Here is a 19,933-nt window from a genome sequence, read left to right on the forward strand (position 1 = left end):
TCTTCCCTTCTCTTTAATCTACTAGTCCGGCCCCCAACAGAATTTCTGTTCTATCGTGTGGCCCTCGAATTAAAATGAGTTTGACACCCCTGATATAAGGAAACACATGTGCAATATAACATGTTAAACTACATAAATAAAAAAAAAATATGGTGTAAGATTATTTTGTATTTTGTAAGGGAAAATGCAATCGAAGAGAAGCGTCACCGGACCCCCGTTCCCCCCCCCCTCACCCGCGACCCTCCCTCATCCCTCCCCCCTCCCTCCCCATCTCAGGAAGCCCGTGCAGTCCGAGGCAGGCAGCAACCGGCGCGTCCTCCCCGCCTACCAATCGGCATGCTCGGCTCCAGCTCCAAGGCGAACCGCAAGGAGCGGCCACGCACGCACGCAGGCTCACGCACATCTCACCAGGTACCCCAAAACCCCATTTCTGGGGGTCTTTTCTATTCGTTTTTTTCCCTCTCCCCCCCCCTTGCAATGTGCAACCCATCACCGGCTGCATGGTTTCTAGGGAGGGGTTGCTATGCATGCATGTCCGCGCGCACGCGCGTGCACGAGGGGTAAACACTCCCAGTTTAGCGCATCTGCAACTTGAATTCTTCTGATTCTTTTGATTGTTGTGCTTATTTGGGGAGGGGGTCTCTCCCTCCCTCTACCCCTTTTCTATTCTCCCTTTCGGAGGGTCTCAGCATGGCCGCGTGTGCAAGTTGAGTGCAGGTGCATGCAGCTGTCTCCAGGCAGGTATGATGATAGGGCTTATAGTTGCCATATTGCAGTGCGCCCCCTCCCTATAGCTTAGCATACAGCGTAGCATGTTAGCATGTAGCACACAGCGTGGTGCACGTGAAGCATGTTTTATGGATGTGCGTTTGTTATGATAGCTTTCACCTGCATGATTCATTCATGGTGTGTTTGTGTTACTAGGTAAAAGATCCAGGTACACACCCATGCTCCATGACATATAGGAGACGCGTGGATTGTTAATCTATGCAGATAAGGTGTGAACCTTATGCGACCTCCTGCATCAGCAACTTTGATAGTTGCCGTGTTTATCTTTTAGGATGCGATTCGTTTACTTTTCAACGATTCCGGGTAGGATGAATCATACTTTGGCGGTTGCTATGCCAACAAGAGAGGTTTTGAGGTGGTGACCTTGCCCCTAAATTGAACAAACAAGTCCTGGATGTCAGGTATAGCCAGGGCAGTGGATACCAAAAATATCTAAAATGAGGATTTAGGAGGCATGAGGGAAAGATGGTGTGTTTGTGTTAGTAGGTAAAAGATCCAGGTACACACCCATGCTCCATAACATATAGGAGACGCGTGGATTGTTAATCTATGCAGATAAGGTGTGAACTTTATGTGACCTCCTGCATCAGCAACTTTGATAGTTGCAGTTTTGGGATACGATTCGTTTACTTTTCCTCGATTCCGGGTAGGATAAATCATACTTTGGCAGTTGCTATGCCAACGAGAGAGGTTTTGAGGTGGTGACCTGGGTGGGATTTCATACATTTTCATCGGGCAGTGGGCAGGGGACACAGGGACAGACAAATCACTCATCAAATTAACCTGACACGCATGTTTTTGGTTTGTGGGAGGAAACCGAAGTGCCCATGCAGGCACAGGGAAAACATGCAAACTCCACATGGGGAGGCTGCAATAGCTGGACTTAAACCCTGAATATCTGCACTGTGGGGCTGTGCGCTAACCAACCACCCACCATGCCACCCCTTTAGTAGTATTTTCATCATATTTATGTAGTATGTAGTATGTTAGTAGACTTACTGTATTATATCTGTAGTATTTCTGTAATATTACTCCAGTTGTATTTTTGTTGTGATATTCCTGTAGTGCGTTTTTGTTGTAGACACATAACGGGGATAAAGTTGGTACCAAAAACCTTATTTATAAGTAGTATTTGGTTATCTACTATTTAATTAGGTTCGTGATTGCAATTTGACCATTTTCATTTGGTGGGCCGAGTGAAAAAGCCCGGGGGGCCGCATGTGGCCCTCGAGCCCCAGCTTGACCACCCCTGGTCTGCAGAACCCGAACAATGAAGTTTACTAGGATGGACCAAATTTAAAGACAGCAAAGTTACTATAACACCAATTCGACTATGTATCCCTGCTATGTGATGTTGAGGCACCTTAAAGGACATGCACAGTTGTGTCCCGAGACAGGACCAGATCGGAGGCAGGAGGCAGGAAGGATGAACTCAATCGCGTAACGACCAGTTACTTTTATTTAGCAAAATAAAAGTTGGCCAACACTCAGGGACAAAACAAAACAAAAACAGGCTTACAGGCAAACAGGAACTCAGACTAGGAATACTCACAAAACAGGCTTAAACTCAGAACGGGCAAACACAGGTTTCCTCAAGTCAAACAGAACAGATTAATGCAGAACAGAAAACGCAATGAACCAGCAACCGGCAATACCCACAACCCGCCCTTAAGAAGCACACACGCAAATTAGACGATCTGCTACAGCCGGTGCCCAGGGGGCGGGGCCAGCCGGTCGCCACGGCGACCATGCTGGACATGACAAGTTGGGGCTGTGATCCATTATCCCTGGCAGACTATTACTGCGAGGGTGGGGTTCTGGTCCCCTTAAAAACGTGTTAAATGAGAGATAATAGTATTACATTTAGACATATATGAAAATAAGAACAAATTCAGCTTCTGATTACTTGCCCTCCCAAAGTATTTGTTTGTTTATATACTTTGAATAAAGTATATTATTCTGCTTAGTATCATATAACACTGAATGGCATTGTTCTGCCTTCTCACACGTATACTTGAAATTTGAGACCCTTGTTAGTTATTAAGACTAGGGGTCACAAACATGAGGTAGACCCCAAGAACACTACCCAGTGGACCGGTTTTACAACTAACTTACCAGTCATTGTGATTTTCTAGGATATATGATTTCTGGCATTCAGAATCATTGATCATCTTTTTTAAATACTTTATCAATTTTTCCTATTTTTTAAAAATGAGCATAAAATGTATACATATACAGTGGTATTCTACTAACAAGTATACATAATACTGCGAATAGCTTCGTAACCAAAAAACGTTGTAAGTGGAGACGGATTTTGTATGTAAATGCGCTAATCCGTTCCAAGCCCCGCAAAAGTACAGTACGGTATTTTTTCCAATAAATCATAAAAGAGCATCCGAATATGAAGCAAATACGTGTTAAAATTAGATTTCTGTACAATAAATATAAAACAAAAGACACATATTGTAAAAAATGAAGTGAAAAGGAAATAATAAAAATAATCTTTACCTTTTTGCCACGCGCTTGTTGAAAAACTGATCCAATGACGCTTCTGACAATGCGCAAGGCAGTTGTAGCGATAGCCCGACTTGTCAATCCTGTCATGGTTGCCATGGCGCCCAATTGGCCACGCCTGTGTGTGTATCGGTTGCCGTGGTGCCCAATTGGCCCCGCCCGTGTGTGCCAGCTGCGGCTCGTTGAGTTATTGACTTTCTGTTTATATATAGCTCAGCGCTCTCTTGCTCCAGTGTCAGCCCGTCAAACGAACTTCTGCCCCACAAGACGTGGGTTCTTACTTGGTCCTGTTTTCCTGTGATATCTCCAGTCTGGTATTGTTCCCGTTTATTGTTGTCCTGTTTAATTTCGAGTTCCAGTTTAGTTTCTGTCTGTTTTTGTCCTGTTTATTATTTTCTCCAGTTGTCATTCCCGTCTAGAGAGAGATGAGCGCACAAGCACACATCATATTAATTATGTACTCACTTTATTATTGTTTGTATTGTATTTCCACTCTTATCTATCACTCATTTCGTCAAATTGGCGTGAACCCGCAGTTTCGTGAGGGCATCTTGGTTCCGTGCTAGTGATGCGTTCAAGGACATTGAGTGAAAGTATTTGCTTGTCTTTTTTTATTATATCATGAGAATTTTCTACTTAGTCTAGTAAATCCGAATGGTTTTCAGTATGTTGTACTGGATTTTTTTTTATTTTTGTTGATTTTTGTCTTTTATTAGTGTCAGAACCAGAACAGGAAACAGGACCCACTCGCGTAACGTTACTCACACTTTTATTGCGGAAAGGAGAAAGATTCTCGGACGCACCGACAAAAGGCTAATGACAGGACAGCGTTTAAGTACTCCCAGGGAACAATCTGTCAACATGTTTCAGCTGGTGTCCATGGGCGGGGCCAATTGGGCGCCGTGGCAACCATGACAGAAGCTGGGGCGACACGGCGGGGGCCAATTGGGCGCCATGGCAACCGTGACAATTAGTATATTTAATATCGGAGTAATCCAAAAGTAATTGAAAAAAATCAAGTTACATTCCTTCAATATTCATTTTACCGATTGCAGTTCTTAACAGGTAATTAGTAACTGTATCGGATTCGATTTTTAAAGTAACCCTCCCAACCTTGGTAGTTACATAGTAACAACATAGTAATAACATAATAAGGTATTTTGGAAACGCTAAAAAAAAAGTAGTACTGGGCTTCAAAAATATTCTCGTCTCCGATAAAATTTGAGATTGTAGTAGAAAAAAGAAAAGAACACAGTTGGATACTTAGGTTTATATGAACATAGGAAACGAATCTGATTGGTTTGGACAGGAATCGCATATTTAAATGCAGTGTGTAATGTCGGTCGCTAGATGGCGTGCGGGTGTAATAAATGAGCAATAAGAATAGTGAAACTTTATAACACAATGCGCCTGTAATTTCAGGGAGGCAGGCTCTCGAGCAGACTTGGAATGTGGGAGGCAAGGCCATCTTGATTAACAGCTAAAGGAGTAGCTTGAGAAACTGTTAGTGTCCTTTCAAGTTTTAGCTTTTTGATCAGAGACACATTTTTTGGTGCTTGGGAACTTGGAGGTGCTTGCCTCTAAACACCGAGTGAAAATGATTGAGTACACTCTAAAAATATAAACGTATAAAGATATAAGAGTGCAAAGGTATAAGTGTATATGAAAATACAAGAGTATAAAAACACATTTAAACCCTCATTTCCCTTACAATATAAATCACAGGTGTCAAAGAGGCGGCCCGCGGGCCAGATCAGGCCCGTTAAGGGATTGAATCCGGCCCGCGACAATCACTCAGAGAAGTGCAAGAGAAAAACAAGCTGCAGGTTGAAATATGTCAACTTGATGTTGCCGAGGCCAGGTGCCTCGAACAAAGACACTGTACTTGTATTCCTTTCTCTCTCATTCTCCCTCTTTTCCACCCCTTTTCTCCCACTCTCTCTCTCTCTCTCTTTCACTCTCTGTGTCTCTCTTTTTCTCTTCCTTTGTTGCTCTTTGTCTCTTTAACTTCTTTTGCTCTAACTTCCTTTTTTCCTTTTCTCTTTCTCTCTTCCTACCCTTTGCGCTTTCTTTTCTCTTTTCTTTCCTTCTGTCTTTCTATTTCTCTTTGGATTTCTTTCTTCCGCTCTTTTTTTCCCCCTCTCCACGACTTCTTTTTATCTCTTTTGTTTCTCCCGCCCTCTCTCCATTTCCCTCCCTCTTTCTCTTATTTCTTTCTCTCTCTTTTTCTTTCTCTTTAATCTACTAGTCCGGCCCCTGACAGAATGTTTGTTCTGTCGTGTGGCCCCCGAGTTCAAATGAGTTTGACACCTCTGTTATAAATGAACAAAGCATCAGAAAAATAATAGACGAGAATCACCGGAAAGTATAAAAAAATCCATGCCTTAAGAACGGTAATTGTCAAGGTCACCTTGAAAGAGTCGATATCAATTTGTCATTTTTATCACGTCCCGATGGTGTTAAGGTTTGAAGTGTGGAATCAAAATGTTATAATTATGGATTTTATCAACTTTACGAGTTGTTAATTTTCGTAAAAGTATATAATGGATGGACAGGGTTCGTGTCTCTCATTTTGTCAACATTTAATCAGTACAGTCGGGTGTTCCCTTCTCAAGGTTTCTTCGTTTTCCTCAGGTTTTTGAGTTTTCCCTTGCCCTCATGTAGGTTTTAGATCAGGGGATGGTGTAATAATAGTCTGTAGTTTGTGATAGTCTGTGGTCTGTGCAAAATGAAATGAAATGATCGCATATATATAGCGCTTTTCAAGTCAAGACTTCCCAAAGCGCTTTACAGTGTGCTTCACATTTCCTAATAGCAGCCGTGCAGCCATGTAAGGCGCTAACCTGCTTAATGGGGGTATTAGGGGTTCAGTGTCTTACCCAAGGACACTTCGACATGTAACACGGAGGAGCCGGGAATCCAACCTGCGATCTCTTGATCCCAAGACGCGCTCTCTACCTCCTGAGCCCCTGCCGCAGCCCTTTGAGACTGTCCCTTATAAAGGTTTCTTCATTTTTGTTGAAGTTTTTGAGTTTTTCCTTGCCCTCATGTAGGTTTTAGATCAGGGGATGGTGTCATAATAGTCTGTAGTTTGTGATAGTCTGTGGTTTGTGCAACCCATTGAGACTCTTTGTGATTAAGGGCCAAACAAATAAACATGATTTGACTTGATTGTGGTGGCCTGGTAGTGAGTCGTGATAAATTATATTGTAATTGATTGATTCGTGGTCTTCCATTTTGGGGAATTGATCAAGTAGATTGTTGTACTGGAGCTGATTCAACATCACATTGGACTTCATTCTGTGATGTAATTGGATTTGAGCCTGATGTGATAGAAGGGTTCCCCTGGTTACGGCAGTGATATGTTCTGAGGTGGAGATTTCAAAGTAAAGGCAGTGGTGGAAACCCAATTTTAGCTCCAGGGCAACATGGTACAGAAGAAAAACGTCTCACAGGGGCCGGACTAGTAGGTTAAGAAGAGGAAGAGAGAGAAAGAAAGAAAGAACAAAAGAAAAAAGAAAGAACGAAAGAAAGAAAGAAAGAAAGAAAAGGAGAAAATAGGAAGGAAAATAAGACAGAAAGAGAGAACAGAGAAAGAGGGAGGGAGTGAGAGAACAGAGATAGAGAGAGAGAGACTGAGTGGTAAAAGAAAAGAGAACAAGAGACAGCAAGAAAACAAGCAAGAGGTAAAGAGAACGAGATAGAATGCAAGAGAAAAAAACAAGAGAAAAAAGAGAGAGAACAAAATAGTGAAAGAGAGAAAGAAAAATACAGAAAGAAAAATAAAGAAGAAAAAAAGAGAGAAATGAAGACAAAACGAGAGGACACAGAGAAAGAAAGATAGAGAGATATATTGAAAATGAGAGAAACCAAGACAGAAACCAAGAGAGAAGCCAAGAGAGAAACCAAGAGAGATAGAACAGAGATAGAGAGAGTGAGTGACTGAGAGGGAACACAAGAGGGAACAAGAGACAGACAGAAAGCAAGAACGAGACAGAGAGAATGAGAGGAAATGAAAGAGAAAAAAAAACAAGAGATCAAAAAAGAAAGAACAAGTGAGAAAGAAAGAAAGAAAGAAAGAAAGAAAAGGAGAAAATAGGAAGGAAAATAAGACAGAAAGAGAGAACAGAGAAAGAGGGAGAGAGTGAGAGAACAGAGATAGAGATAGAGAGACTGAGAGGTAAAACAAAAGAGAACAAGAGACAGAAATAAAGCAAGAAAGAGATAAAGAGAACGAGATAGAATGCAAGAGAAAAAACAAGAGAAAAAAGAGAGAGAACAAAATAGTGAAAGAGAGAAAGAAAAATACAGAAAGAAAAATGAGGAAAAAAGGGAGAAATGAAGACAAAACGAGAGGACACAGAGAAAGAGAGATGGAGAGATAGAGAGAAAATGAGAGAAACCAAGAGAGAAACCAAGAAAGACATTAGAAAGAAAGAAAGCGAACAAGGGAGAACAAGAGAGAATGAAAGAGAAAGAATACAAGAACAAAAAAAAGAGAACAAGAGAGTGAAAGAGAAAAAAATGACAGAAACATAAAGAGAGAGAGAGAAAAAAAGGAAGAAAAAAGGAGAGAAAGAAAGAAAAAATAAAGAAAGATAGGGAGAAAATAAAGAAAGAAATTAAGACAGTAGAATAGAACAGAGAAAGAGAGAACAGAGAGAGAGAGAACGAGATTGAGAGAGAGAGAGAGAGAGAGAGAAGGCGGGGGTAAGAGAGATAAAAGAGAGAACAAGACATAGAAACAAAGGGAACAAAAGAGAAGGAGAAAATGAAAGAGAGTGAAAATGAGGGAGAGAAAAATAGAAGAAGAAAAAGTAAAGCGATTGAAAGACAGAGGAAAAGGAAAAAGAAAGTGAAACAAAAATCAAGTAAAAAAGAGTAAACAGAGTGAAAGAGAAAAAAGAAGACAGAGAGAATGAGAGAAATAGAGAGAAAATAAAAAATTAATAATAATAATAATAATAATAATAATAATAATCTGAATCTGAATCTGAAAAGAGAGAGAGGAAAATAGTGAAAAGGAGAGAGAGAAACAGAAAGTAATAAAGTGGCGCCTGGCTTTGTCAACACCAAGTTGACATATTTCAAAGTACAGTTGATCTTTCTCTTGCGCTTCTCAAGTATTTTTTCACCGAAGTTGGAAATAACTGCGTCTGCCTAATTTTCCAAGAGACTGTTTTCAAAGAATATTATATCAAGAGTAACTGCCAAATGAAAAATGCTCAAAACAAAAAAGCTAACTAGAAACTGTGAAAAGGTGAAGCAACTAGAAGCTGTTTTATTTCTTACAAGGACCTGCTGGTCAATAATTAAAAAAACTAAGTGTGCGCAGTATATATATAAGTGTATATACACAAATTAACATTGTAATTGTAACTATGCATTCCGAATTGTATCCACTGTATTTTATGGTATATAAGCCGCACCTGAATATAAGCCGCGCTTGCAAATTTCTGGCCAATTTGGGTTTTTATAGTCAAGAAAATACGATACTTTGAAGACTTGATGATGTATTTGTCAGAACCAGAACAGGATCAGGACCCAATCGCGTGACGTTCTCACACAAGCCTTTTATTTTATGGGAAATGGGGAGTCATGCACGTTAGGAAGCCGGTCTGGCCTGGAAGGACAGGAAGCCAGAGGCCGATTAGACCGATTCCAGTTGCCTGGGTGATAACGGACAGATGGGGTCGATACTGGACAGGAAGGGACAGACAGGATTGACAAGAAATCAGGATATCAATGACAAACAGGAGAAACTAGACGGAAACGAAAACTGGAACCCGAAATTAAACAGGACAAAAATAAACAGGAACAATACCGGACCGGAAATACCAACAGGAAAACAGGACCAAATCTGAACCCACGTCAATTGGGCCCCACGGCAACCGTGACCAACACGGGCGCGGCCGATTGGGCGCCATGGCAACCATGACAGTTTTTCAAGACACTCATCACGATTTTACCAGAATACACCTCACTGTTGAATTATTATTAGAACCGGGTGGGAGCTAATCAGCAATCCCGCACATTCTCAGCACACAAGAAAATCTAGCCAGCTCACAAAAATCAGGGCTCGAAATTCCTAATTAAGAAGCGAATTAAGTCAAAGTTACAGTGCATGAAGGTCAAAATACACGGGTTCCCCTGACGCTGTGTTCTAAATGCGGTATTTCGAAGTCGAGTCCAAGTCGAACGAAGTTGAGTAAAGTCAGTACGGTTTTTCGAGAACCGGCTTCTTCGGCTCGGCTCACTAAAAGGAACCGGCTCTTTCGGGTCCTAAACGGCTCTTCCGGTGTTTTTGCCTCTTTAATCCCAACATGACCAAATATTATGTAGAATTATGCACAAAATGACTTAAAAGAAGGGGAGAATAGAACAAAAAAGAAAAAAATACAAAAATAAAAAAGTAGTGAAAAGCTGAGGAAAAAAGAAACAAAAGGAAGAGAAAAAAAAGAAGGAAACATTTTGAAAAAAGCCAGAAAAAAGAATAGAAAGAAACAAAGGAAAAAAGTAAATAGAGAAGAAAAAGAAAAAAAGTAACAGCGATGAAAAAATAAACACAATGAGATTTTTTTTAAAGGAATTAAAAAAAATAGAAAAAAACAGGGAAAAAGAAGAAAAAGTTTGTGTTGCATTCAAATAATTTCCAACTATATCAATATAGCGCTTTTCAAGTCAAGACTTCCCAAAGCGCTTTACAGTGTGCTTCACATTTCCTAATAGCAGCCGTGCAGCCATGTAAGGCGCTAACCTGCTTGATGGGGGTATTAGGGGTTCAGTGTCTTACCCAAGGACACTTCGACATGTAACACGGAGGAGCCGGGAATCCAACCTGCGATCTCTTGATCCCAAGACGAGCTCTCTACCTCCTGAGCCCCTGCCGCAGCCCTTTGAGACTGTCCCTTATAAAGGTTTCTTCATTTTCCTCATGTTGAGGTTTTTGAGTTTTTCCTTGCCCTCATGTAGGTTTTAGATCAGGGGATGGTGTCATAATAGTCTGTAGTTTGTGATAGTCTGTGGTTTGTGCAACCCATTGAGACTGTCCCTTCTCAGTCCTGACAACTATATCAAGTCAATCTTGTTGCCAACATTGTCCTTCCACCAAAAAATGTGATTAAATACAGTTGTGTAACCGCAACCGACTAAATAAGACCCCAAAATGATACTATTATGCGACAAAAGATACCCAGAAAAAAAGAAATGGAAATGTTGTAAAAACAAATGACGTTTGTAGGCCGTCCAACCTTTGCAATAGTACATGAGTCAATTCATTCAAAAGTGAAAAATAATTTTGCATTGCCAGAAACTCAGCAAAATGTAACGTTAAGTTTTGGACTTGTTTGATAATGACTCAGTTGCCACACTTGGGATTTCCGTTGCTCACTGTTGTTTCAAGCGTTGCTCACCGACTTTGTGTGAACAAAGGGTTGGGTAGGGTTACTTTAACTTGATTACTTTCACTTACTTTTGGATGACTCCAATACCAAATATGCTAATAAAAGACAAAAGAAACTAAATATGAATCAAATGATGACTCACAACACGTGGTAAGCTTTCTCTCCTGGCTTTGATCTCTTTGATCTCCGGCAAAACGAACATCAAATGCGACAGAAACAAAATGAAAATCAATCCAAACATCATTTTTGCCGTTCCGTTACTCCCCAAGCCTGCACAAAATGTAGTCATTTTATTCATATTTAGTTTCTTTTGTCTTTTATTAGCATATTTGGTATTGGAGTAATCCAAAAGTCATTGAAATTAATCCAGTTTTGCCGGACATTGCATATTGTGCTAAAATGCTAATTCCCCTTATAGAGATCAAAGCCAGCAGAGAAGCTTACCACATGTTGTGAGTCATCATTTGATTCATATTTAGTTTCTTTTGTCTTTTATTAGCATATTTGGTATTGGAGTAATCCAAAAGTAAGTGAAAGTAATCCAGTTAAAGTAACCCTACCCAACCCTGACGCTCAGACCCATAAGGATAATGACAGGGAACATTGCCACATTAACTCCCTTTCCTAATACCTTCTTCTCCATTTCTCCGCCCTCTCCTCAAAGTGATGGCCCCTGCCGATCATCCCAGCGCATAACGCGACCCCCGCTCCCTATTTTGGCCCCCCTCCGGACGTGCGCCGCCATGTACAGCGTGGAGGACCTGCTGATCTCGCACGGATATAAGCTGCCGAGGAGCGTCCCGCCCTCGGGCGGCGCTTTCGATAAACGACCCGCCGACTGTTTGCTGGACGGGCGTGCGGGCCGGGCAGGGGCCCTTAACGGCTACGAGGCGGACCGTGCCGGGGCCGCGGCGGGGGCCGGCCTCTACGGAAGCAGGCCGGCCCCTCTCAAGGGTTACTTGGAAAGTGAGGCCGACAGGAGGAGGAAGGAAGCTTTTATGAGTCTTCTGGGAGATGTTCAACCCTTGGGGGATTCTTTGGCTACGGACAGCGGGTAAGAGAGTTTTCTTATTCGTATGTTAAAGCTGTATTGTGGAATCGTTTTTGCCTTATGTTGAAATAAATGCACAGACCACAGACTATTATGACAGCATCCCCTGATCTAAAACCTACATGAGGGCAAGGAAAAACTCAAAAACCTCAAAAAAATGAAGAAACCTTGAGAAGGGACAGTCTCAAAGGGCTTCACAGACCACAGACTATCACAAACTACAGACTATTATGACACCATCCCCTGATCTAAAACCTACATGAGGGCAAGGAAAAACCCAAAACCTCAACATAAGGAAATTAAGAAACCCTGAGAAGGGACATCTCAAAGGGCTGCACAGACCACAAACTATTGCAAACTACAGACTATTATGACACCATCCCCTGATCTAAAACCTACATTAGGGCAAGGAAAAACCCAAAACCTCAACATAAGGAAATTAAGAAACCCTGAGAAGGGACAGTCTCAAAGGGCTGCACAGACCACAGACTTTTACAGACCACGGACTATTATGACACCATCCCCTGATCTAAAACCTACATGAGGGCAAGGAAAAACTCCAAAACCTCAACAAAAATGAAGAAACCTTGAGAAGGAACAGTCTCAAAGGGCTTCACAGACCACAGACTATCACAAACTACAGACTATTATGACACCATCCCCTGATCTAAAACCTACATGAGGGCAAGGAAAAACTCAAAAACCTCAACAAAAACGAAGAAACCTAAAGAAGAGACAGTCTCAAAGGGCAAACCACATAGTATTGCAAACTACAGAGTATTATGACACCCATCCCCTGATCTAAAACCTCTCTCTCTCACTGTCTCTCTCTCATTGCATCTTTCTATTTCTGTCCCCCTTGTTTTCTCTTCGTATCTCGCTTTGTATTTCCTTCTCTTTCTTTCTCTCTCTCTCTTTCATCCTCTCTCTCCCTCCCTTCTCTCTCTTCTCTCTCCCTCTCCCCCCTTCTCTCTCTCTCTCCCACTTTGTCCCTCTTTCTCTCTACCTATCTCTTTTTCTCGTTCAACCTCTGTATTTTGCCTCTGTCTCTTTCTCTCTCTTTTCCCTTCTTTCTGTTTCTGGTCCTGCCTATCTTTCTCTCGCTTGTTCTCACTCTCTTTCTCTCTTCCTCTTTCCCTATTTTTTCTCTTTCACCACTTTATCTGTCTTTCTTTCTTTCTTTCTTTCTCTCTCTTTTGTCATTCTCTTGTTTCTCTTTCTCTCTTACTTTTGCTCTATTTTTCCTTTTCCCTTTTTCTCCTACTGTTTTCTCTTTCTCCTTTTCTCTCTGTGTCTTTCTTTCTATCTTTCTCTCGCTCATTCTCTCTCTTGATTCTCTCTCTCTCTCTCTCTCTCTCTCTCTCTCTCCCTCTTTCTTCCCCTCTTCCTCTCTCTTTCTCTTTTTCACTAACTTTTTCTGTTCCTATTCCATTTTTGTCACTCTCTTTCTCTTTCTTTGCATCTTTCTCTCTTTCACTCTCTCTTTCTCCCTCTCTATATTTGCTTCTCTCTGTCTCTCGTTCTTTTTTTCTCTGTTTCTCTAGCTTTTTTCTCTTTCTCTTTTTCTCTCTTTCTGTTGCTTTATTCTCATTCTCATTTTCTCCCTGCGTCTTTCTCTCTCTGTATTCTCTCTCTCTCGCTCCCCCTTCTCTCTCTCTTCCGCTTTGTCCTTCTCTCTCTTTCTATCTGTCTCTTTTTCTCATTCCACCTCTCTATTTTGCCTCTCTATTTTCTCTTCTCTTTCTCTTTCTGATTCTCTCTATCTTTCTCCCACTTGTACTCCCTATCTTTCTCTCATTGATTATCTATCTCTTTCCTGTCAGTTTCTCTCTCTCTCTCTTTCTTCCTGTCTATTTCTCTCACTCTCTTTCTCTCTTTCCCTTTTGCCATTTCATTGTCTCTCTGTCTCTCTCTCTCTCTCTCTCTCCGTCTCTCTCTCTTTCTCTCGTATTCTTTCTATCTTTTTCACCCTTTTTTCTCCCTCTTTCTTCCCCTCTTTCTCTCTCTTTCTCTTTTTCACTAACTTTTTCTGTTCCTATTCCATTTTTGTCACTCCCTTTCTCTTTCTTTGCATCTTTCTCTCTTTCACACTCTCTTTCTCCCTCTCTATATTTGCTTCTCTTTGTCTCTCGTTCTTTTTTTCTCTCTTTCTCTTGCTTTATTCTCATTCTCATTTTCTCTCTGCATCTTTCTCTCTCTCTATTCTCTCTCTCTGGCTTCCCCTTCTCTCTCTCTTCCTCTTTGTCCCTCTCTCTCTCTCTATCTGTCTCTTTTTCTCATTCCACCTCTCTATTTTGCCTCTCTCTTTTCTTTTCTCTTTCTCTTTCTAATTCTCTCTGTCTTTCTCCCACTTGTACTCCCTATTTTTCTCTCATTGATTATCGTTTTCTTCCTGTCTATTTCTCTCACTCTCTTTCTCTCTTTCCCTTTTGCCATTCTCTTGTTTCTCTCTCTCTCTCTCTCTCTCTCTTACTCTTTCTCTTTCTCTCTTTCTCTCCCTTTTTTCCTCTCCCTCTTTCTTCCTCTCTTTCTCTTTCCATTTTTCACTATCCTTTTCTGTTCCTATTCCATTTTTGTCACCCTCTTTCCTCTTTCTCTCATTTATTATCCCTCTCTTCCTCTCTATCTCTTTCACTTTTTCTCTCTTTACCTTTTCCCTATCCTTCTCTTTTTTTCCTCTCTTTTTTCCTTCTCTTTCTTTTTCTTTAATTTACTAGTTCGGCCCCAAGCTTCCTCCTCAACTTCTCCCTGCAGAAGCTCTATGCATCTCGGGCCCCCACCCCTCAAAACAGCAGCCGAGTGAGAATAGAGGTCTATTGACAGGGGAGGGGTCTCCGTGATCGAACTGGCGTCGAGACAGAGCACAGAGCGTCCCCACAGTAAACACTAGTCCACCGAATCCACATCCGGCACGTGTTCCGTGATGTCAGCATGTTGCTGGGCAAGTGTGCACCGGCAAGCCCCCCCCCGAATCCCCCTCACCCGTCTCCCCCCCCTCAGCCATACGATAGCATATGCCGCTCGTGACTCAAACGGTCGTTATTTTTACCCATCTTGATTTTCCATTTTTTTTAAAAGAAATAGTAAAGGTGAGAAAAAAAACACCTTTAATGAGGATCAAGCCTTGGAGAATGAGTGAAAATATAATGGAAATAGAAACATTACAGTAGATCAGGCACGTCCAAATTACGGCCCATGATGAAAATGTTACTGGCCCGCTGCCTCTGTCATAAAACAAAGTACCGTAAATTCCGGACTATAAAGCGCACCTGATTATAAGCCGCACCCACCACATTTTAAGAGGAAAACCGATTTTGTACTTACACAAGCCGCACCTGTATATAAGCCGCATGCGCCCACATTAAAAAAAATATGTAACACAAACACAAAATTAACCCAAACCCGACTTTAAGTCCCGCGATTGAAACTGAATGCCCTTCAAAAAAAAGTCCACAGTCCAAAAATCACAGCCGGCAAAATGAACGGAAAATGATACCGGTACTTAAGGTTTGATGCAGACATGCAGAGTCCGGGTCCTGTTGAAAGTAATCCAAGGAAAAAAGGGGATATTTCCAAAGGTAAGGGTGGGAAAAATATATATCCACTATTGTTCGCCGCGTCCACAAACAGGTCTGTCTGTTCCCCACCTTTACCGGTCCCCACTTCCCGTCACCCCGCGTTTGTTCCGCCCCTTCTTTTTCATTCGCCTGTGCAAAACATATCAGAATAAGTGTCTAAATAAATACAAATAAATACATTACAAAAATATACAGTTGCAAATACATATTATACATGGTTACACATATTTCCAAAGAAAGACGGTACACCGAGAGAGTTTTCAAAGCTTTAATAATAATAACTTTCATCCCAAACGGTGCCTGTGACAGGTAGCAACACGCGAGCAACACGCTCGCAACACAGTAGACGGGTCTGTTAAAAAAAATACCGTGCTTGTAAAAATCACGGTAAACCGTCCTCATCTTCCTCCTTAGAACTGAAGCCATCGAAAAGCAACTTTGTCATATAGACGTCGTCCCACACTCCCTTATTCCACGCTAATTTAATTTATGCACAAGCCAAGAAGTTGCAGTCTTCCTCGGCGCATATATTCCACCGGTCTAAATCTTACCTTTTGTACTCGTGCGCCGCTGGCGGCCGTTAGAAAAATGACATAAATTGGCCGCGTCACTGAATAAGCCGCAGAGTTGGGGGAAAAAGTAGGACACACTGGAGAGACTAAATCCCTAGGCTGGCCTGGGAACACATCGGGGTCCCGTAGGATGAGCTGGACCAAGTGGTTGGGGATAGGGAGGTCCAGGCTTCTTTTTTTCTCTAGTTCTCTTGCTTTTTTCCTCTTTCTCTTTTTCTCTCTTTCTCTTGCTTTATTCTCTTTCTCATTTTCTCTCTGTGTATTTCTTTCTATCTTTCTCTCGCTCATTCTCCCTCTCTTTCCCTCATTTATTCTCGCTCTATTTTTTTCCTCTCTTTCCTCCTTCTCTTCCTTTCGCTCATTCTTTCCTTATAACTCTCTCTCTTCTCTCTTTCTCACTCGGTCTCCCTCTCTCTCTCCTGCTTTGTCCCTCTCTCTTCTCTCTCTTTTTCTCATATTACCTCTTTTTTGCCCCTCTCTCTCTCTCTCTCTCTCTCTCGCTTTCTTTTCCCTTCTATTTCACTTTCTGATTCTCTCTATCTTTCTCTTGCTTGTACTCCCTATTTCTGTCATTTATTATCTATCTTTTTCTTCCTCTCTATTTCTCTCACTCTCTTTCTCTCTTTCCCTTTTTCCCTATTTTTCTCTGTCACCTCTTTATCTCTCTTTCTTCCTCTCTCTCTCTTTCTCTCGCTTTCTCTTTTGCCGTTCTCTTGTTTCTCTCTCTATCTTACTCTTTCTTTCTTTTTCTCCCTTTCTCTCTCTCCTTTCTATTTCTCTCCATCGCTTTCTCTCTTTCCCTTTTTCCCTATTTTTCTCTGTCACCACTTGATCTCTTTCTTCCTCTCTCTCTCTCTCTTTCTCTCGCTCTCTCTTTTGCCATTCTCTTGTTTCTCTCTCTATCTTACTCTTTCTTTCTTTTTCTCCCTTTCTTTCTCTCCCTTTTTCTCATTCTCTCCCTCTGTTTTTTTCTCTCTCACTTAGTCTTTCTTTGTCCTTCTTTTTCACATCCAATTTCATTTTTATCTCTCTCTCCCTCTTTCTTTGCATCTTTCTCTCTCTCACTCTCTCTTTCTCCCTCTTTCTCTATATTTGCTTCTCTCTGTCTCTCTTTATTTTCTCTCTCTTTCTCTTGCTGTTTTCTCTTTCTCCTTTTCTCTCTTTCTCCTACTGTTTTCTCTTTCTCCTTTTCTCTCTGTGTCTTTCTTTCTATCTTTCTCTCGCTCATTCTCTCTCTCGATTCTCTCTCTTCCTCTCCCCCCTCTCTCTCTTCCGCTTTGTCCGTCTCTCTCTATCTCTCTCTCTTTTTCTCACTCTACTTCTCTATTTTGCCGCTCTCTCTCTTTTACCTTCTCTTTCTCTTTTGGATTCTCTCTATCTTTCTCCCACTTGTACTCCCTATCTTTCTCTCATTGATTATCTTTCGCTTTCTTCCTGTCTATTTCTCTCACTCTCTTTCTCTCTTTCCCTTTTGCCATTCTCTTGTTTCTCTCTCTCTCTCTCTCTCTTACTCTTTCTCTCCTTTTCTCCCTTTTTTCTCTCCCTCTTTCTTCCCTCTTTCTCTCTCTTTCTCTTTCTATTTTTCACCATCTTTTTCTGTTCCTATTCCATTTTTGTCACCCTCTTTCCCTTTCTTTGCATCTTTCTCTTTTTCACTCTCTCTTTCTCCCTCTCTCTATATTTGCCTCTCTCTCTCTATATTTGCCTCTCTCTGTTTGTCGTTCTTTTTTCTCTATTTCTCTCACTTGGCTTCCCTGCTGAGGCTGCTGTCCATGTGACACACCTAATGAGCAGAAGAAAATAGATGGATGTATGGATTATTGTGGAATAAAAAGTAGAAACATTTGGAAGGTGCGTGACTTGACAGGACTTTGGCCGGGTCAGGGCGTCCCCAACTATTTGCTTAACTGATAAGAATTTGGACTCCAACTATTTGCTTAACTGATAAGAATTTGGCTGGGTCAGGGCAACTCGAATCGAGCGCCCGACTAGAGAAAAACAACACGTCATTGCTGACCGAACACAGTATAAATGCCACTGTCGCCCGGACAACTTTGTAACATTTCGATTCACTCTGCTCCTTTGTTTATGTTTTGGGGCGGGGGCCGATATACGTCCTGCTCCGAAATAAACGGCGGAGTGTTAAACGAAGGTCAGCAAAATGAAAAATGCTGATCATATTGCACAAACATCACAAGTTGAGTCTTTAAGGGACGCCGGAGCCGCCGCTGACTTCAGCACTTTGTGGAAGAAGACATAATGAAGTATGTCGTGGAGGGAAGATCAATTCGCGGTGGGGTTATCGGTCACATGCTAGCCGATTGGTCCATTGACGGTTTGATTTATCTGATGATGATGTCGGCATGATGTAGGACACAGGTGTCAAACAGGCGGCCCGCGGGCCAGATCAGGCCCGCTGAGGGACTGAATCCGGCCCGCGAGACAACACTCAGAGAAGCGCAAGAGAAAAACAAGCTGCAGGTTGAAATATGTCAACTTGATGTTGCCAACGCCAGGTGCCTCGAACAAAGACACTGTACTTGTATTTCTTTCTCTCTCTCTCTCTCTCTCTCTCTCTCTCTCTCTCTCTCTCTCTCTCTCTCTCTCTCTCTCTCTCTCTCTCTCTCTCTCTCTCTCTCTCTCTCTCTTTATTTTCCACTCCTTTTCTCCCACTCTGTTTCTGTCTCTTTCACTCTCTGTGTCTCTTTTTTTCTTCCTTTGTTGCTCTTTGTCTCTTTCTCTCTTTGTGTCTGTTAACCTATTTTGCTCTAACTTCCTTTTTTCCTTTTTTCTATTTTTTTTTCTCTCTTCATACCCTTTGCGCTTTCTTTTCTCTTTTCTCTCCTTCTGTCTTTCTATTTCTCTTTGTATTTCTTTCTTCCTCTCCCTTTCTTTTCCCCCTCTCGCACGACTTTTTATCTTTTGTTTTTCACGCTCTCTCCCTCCCTCTCTTTTTCTTTCTTTGTCCCGCCCTCTCTCCTTTTCCCTCCCTCTTTCTCTTATTTCTTTATATCTCTTTTCTTTCTCTTTAATCTACTAGTCCGGCCCCCGACAGAATGTTCTTTCTATCGTGTGGCCCCCGAGTTCAAATGAGTTTGACACCCCTGATGTAGGAGAATATTCCGCTTTCCGATCAATCGGCAGATTTAGACTCAGTTAGCCAACCTTTTTTGAGCCAAGGAATCTTTTTTTTCCGACCAAAAACCTCAAAGTGCACCCACCTTCAAAAATATTTTAAAATCAAATGTTGTCAAAATGTTCATAAAAGAAATAAAATCAAAGGCGAGTAGTTTAGACATCAAGTCAAAATTGTGTGATAAGCTTGCATTTTTTCTCGAATTGATCTAGTTCCAGTTGAAGTCTTGCAGTGATTTTTTTTCCCATAATGTACATTTGCTTTAATTTTTCTCTCCATTGTTTTATGTCAGGAGGTTGCAGATTCAGCCAGGAAACTGTGACCCTTTTCTTTGCTACCAGAAGCATAACCCTGAGTACATATCCAGGGTTGGGTAGGGTTACTTTAACTGGATTACTTTCAATGACATTTGGATGACTCCAATACCAAATATGCTCATAAAAGACCAAAGAAACTAAATCTGAATAAAATGATGACTCACAACACGTGGTAAGCTTCCTCTCCTGGCTTTGATCTCTTTGATCTCCGGCAAAACGAACATAAAATGCGACCAGGGTTGGGTAGGATTACTTTAACTGGATTACTTTCAATGACATTTGGATGACTCCAATACCAAATATGCTCATAAAAGACCAAAGAAACTAAATCTGAATAAAATGATGACTCACAACACGTGGTAAGCTTTCTTTCCTGGCTTTGATCTCTTTGATCTCCGGCAAAACGAACATCAAATGCGACCAGGGTTGGGTAGGATTACTTTAACTGGATTACTTTCAATGACATTTGGATGACTCCAATACCAAATATGCTCATAAAAGACCAAAGAAACTAAATCTGAATAAAATGATGACTCACAACACGTGGTAAGCTTTCTCTCCTGGCTTTGATCT

The 19,933-nt window shown here is 41.5% G+C and overlaps 1 protein-coding gene across 1 annotated transcript in view; it reads left to right on the forward strand.

The window, feature by feature from the left end:
* The first annotated feature begins 306 nt into the window (after positions 1 to 306).
* jcadb (junctional cadherin 5 associated b) overlaps positions 307 to 19,933 on the forward strand; it is a 31,712-nt gene continuing 12,085 nt past the window's right edge. The window contains exons 1-2 of the mRNA XM_088320316.1: positions 307 to 411; positions 11,371 to 11,760. Of these exons, the coding sequence (XP_088176442.1) occupies positions 11,450 to 11,760 (311 nt within the window). The 5' untranslated portion in view covers positions 307 to 411; positions 11,371 to 11,449. The remainder of the gene's footprint in view (positions 412 to 11,370; positions 11,761 to 19,933) is intronic.

This window comes from Urocampus carinirostris, chromosome 1 (genome assembly GCF_059441175.1).
Source record: "Urocampus carinirostris isolate Australia breed hairy pipefish chromosome 1, RoL_Ucar_1.0, whole genome shotgun sequence".
Taxonomy (NCBI): domain Eukaryota; kingdom Metazoa; phylum Chordata; class Actinopteri; order Syngnathiformes; family Syngnathidae; genus Urocampus; species Urocampus carinirostris.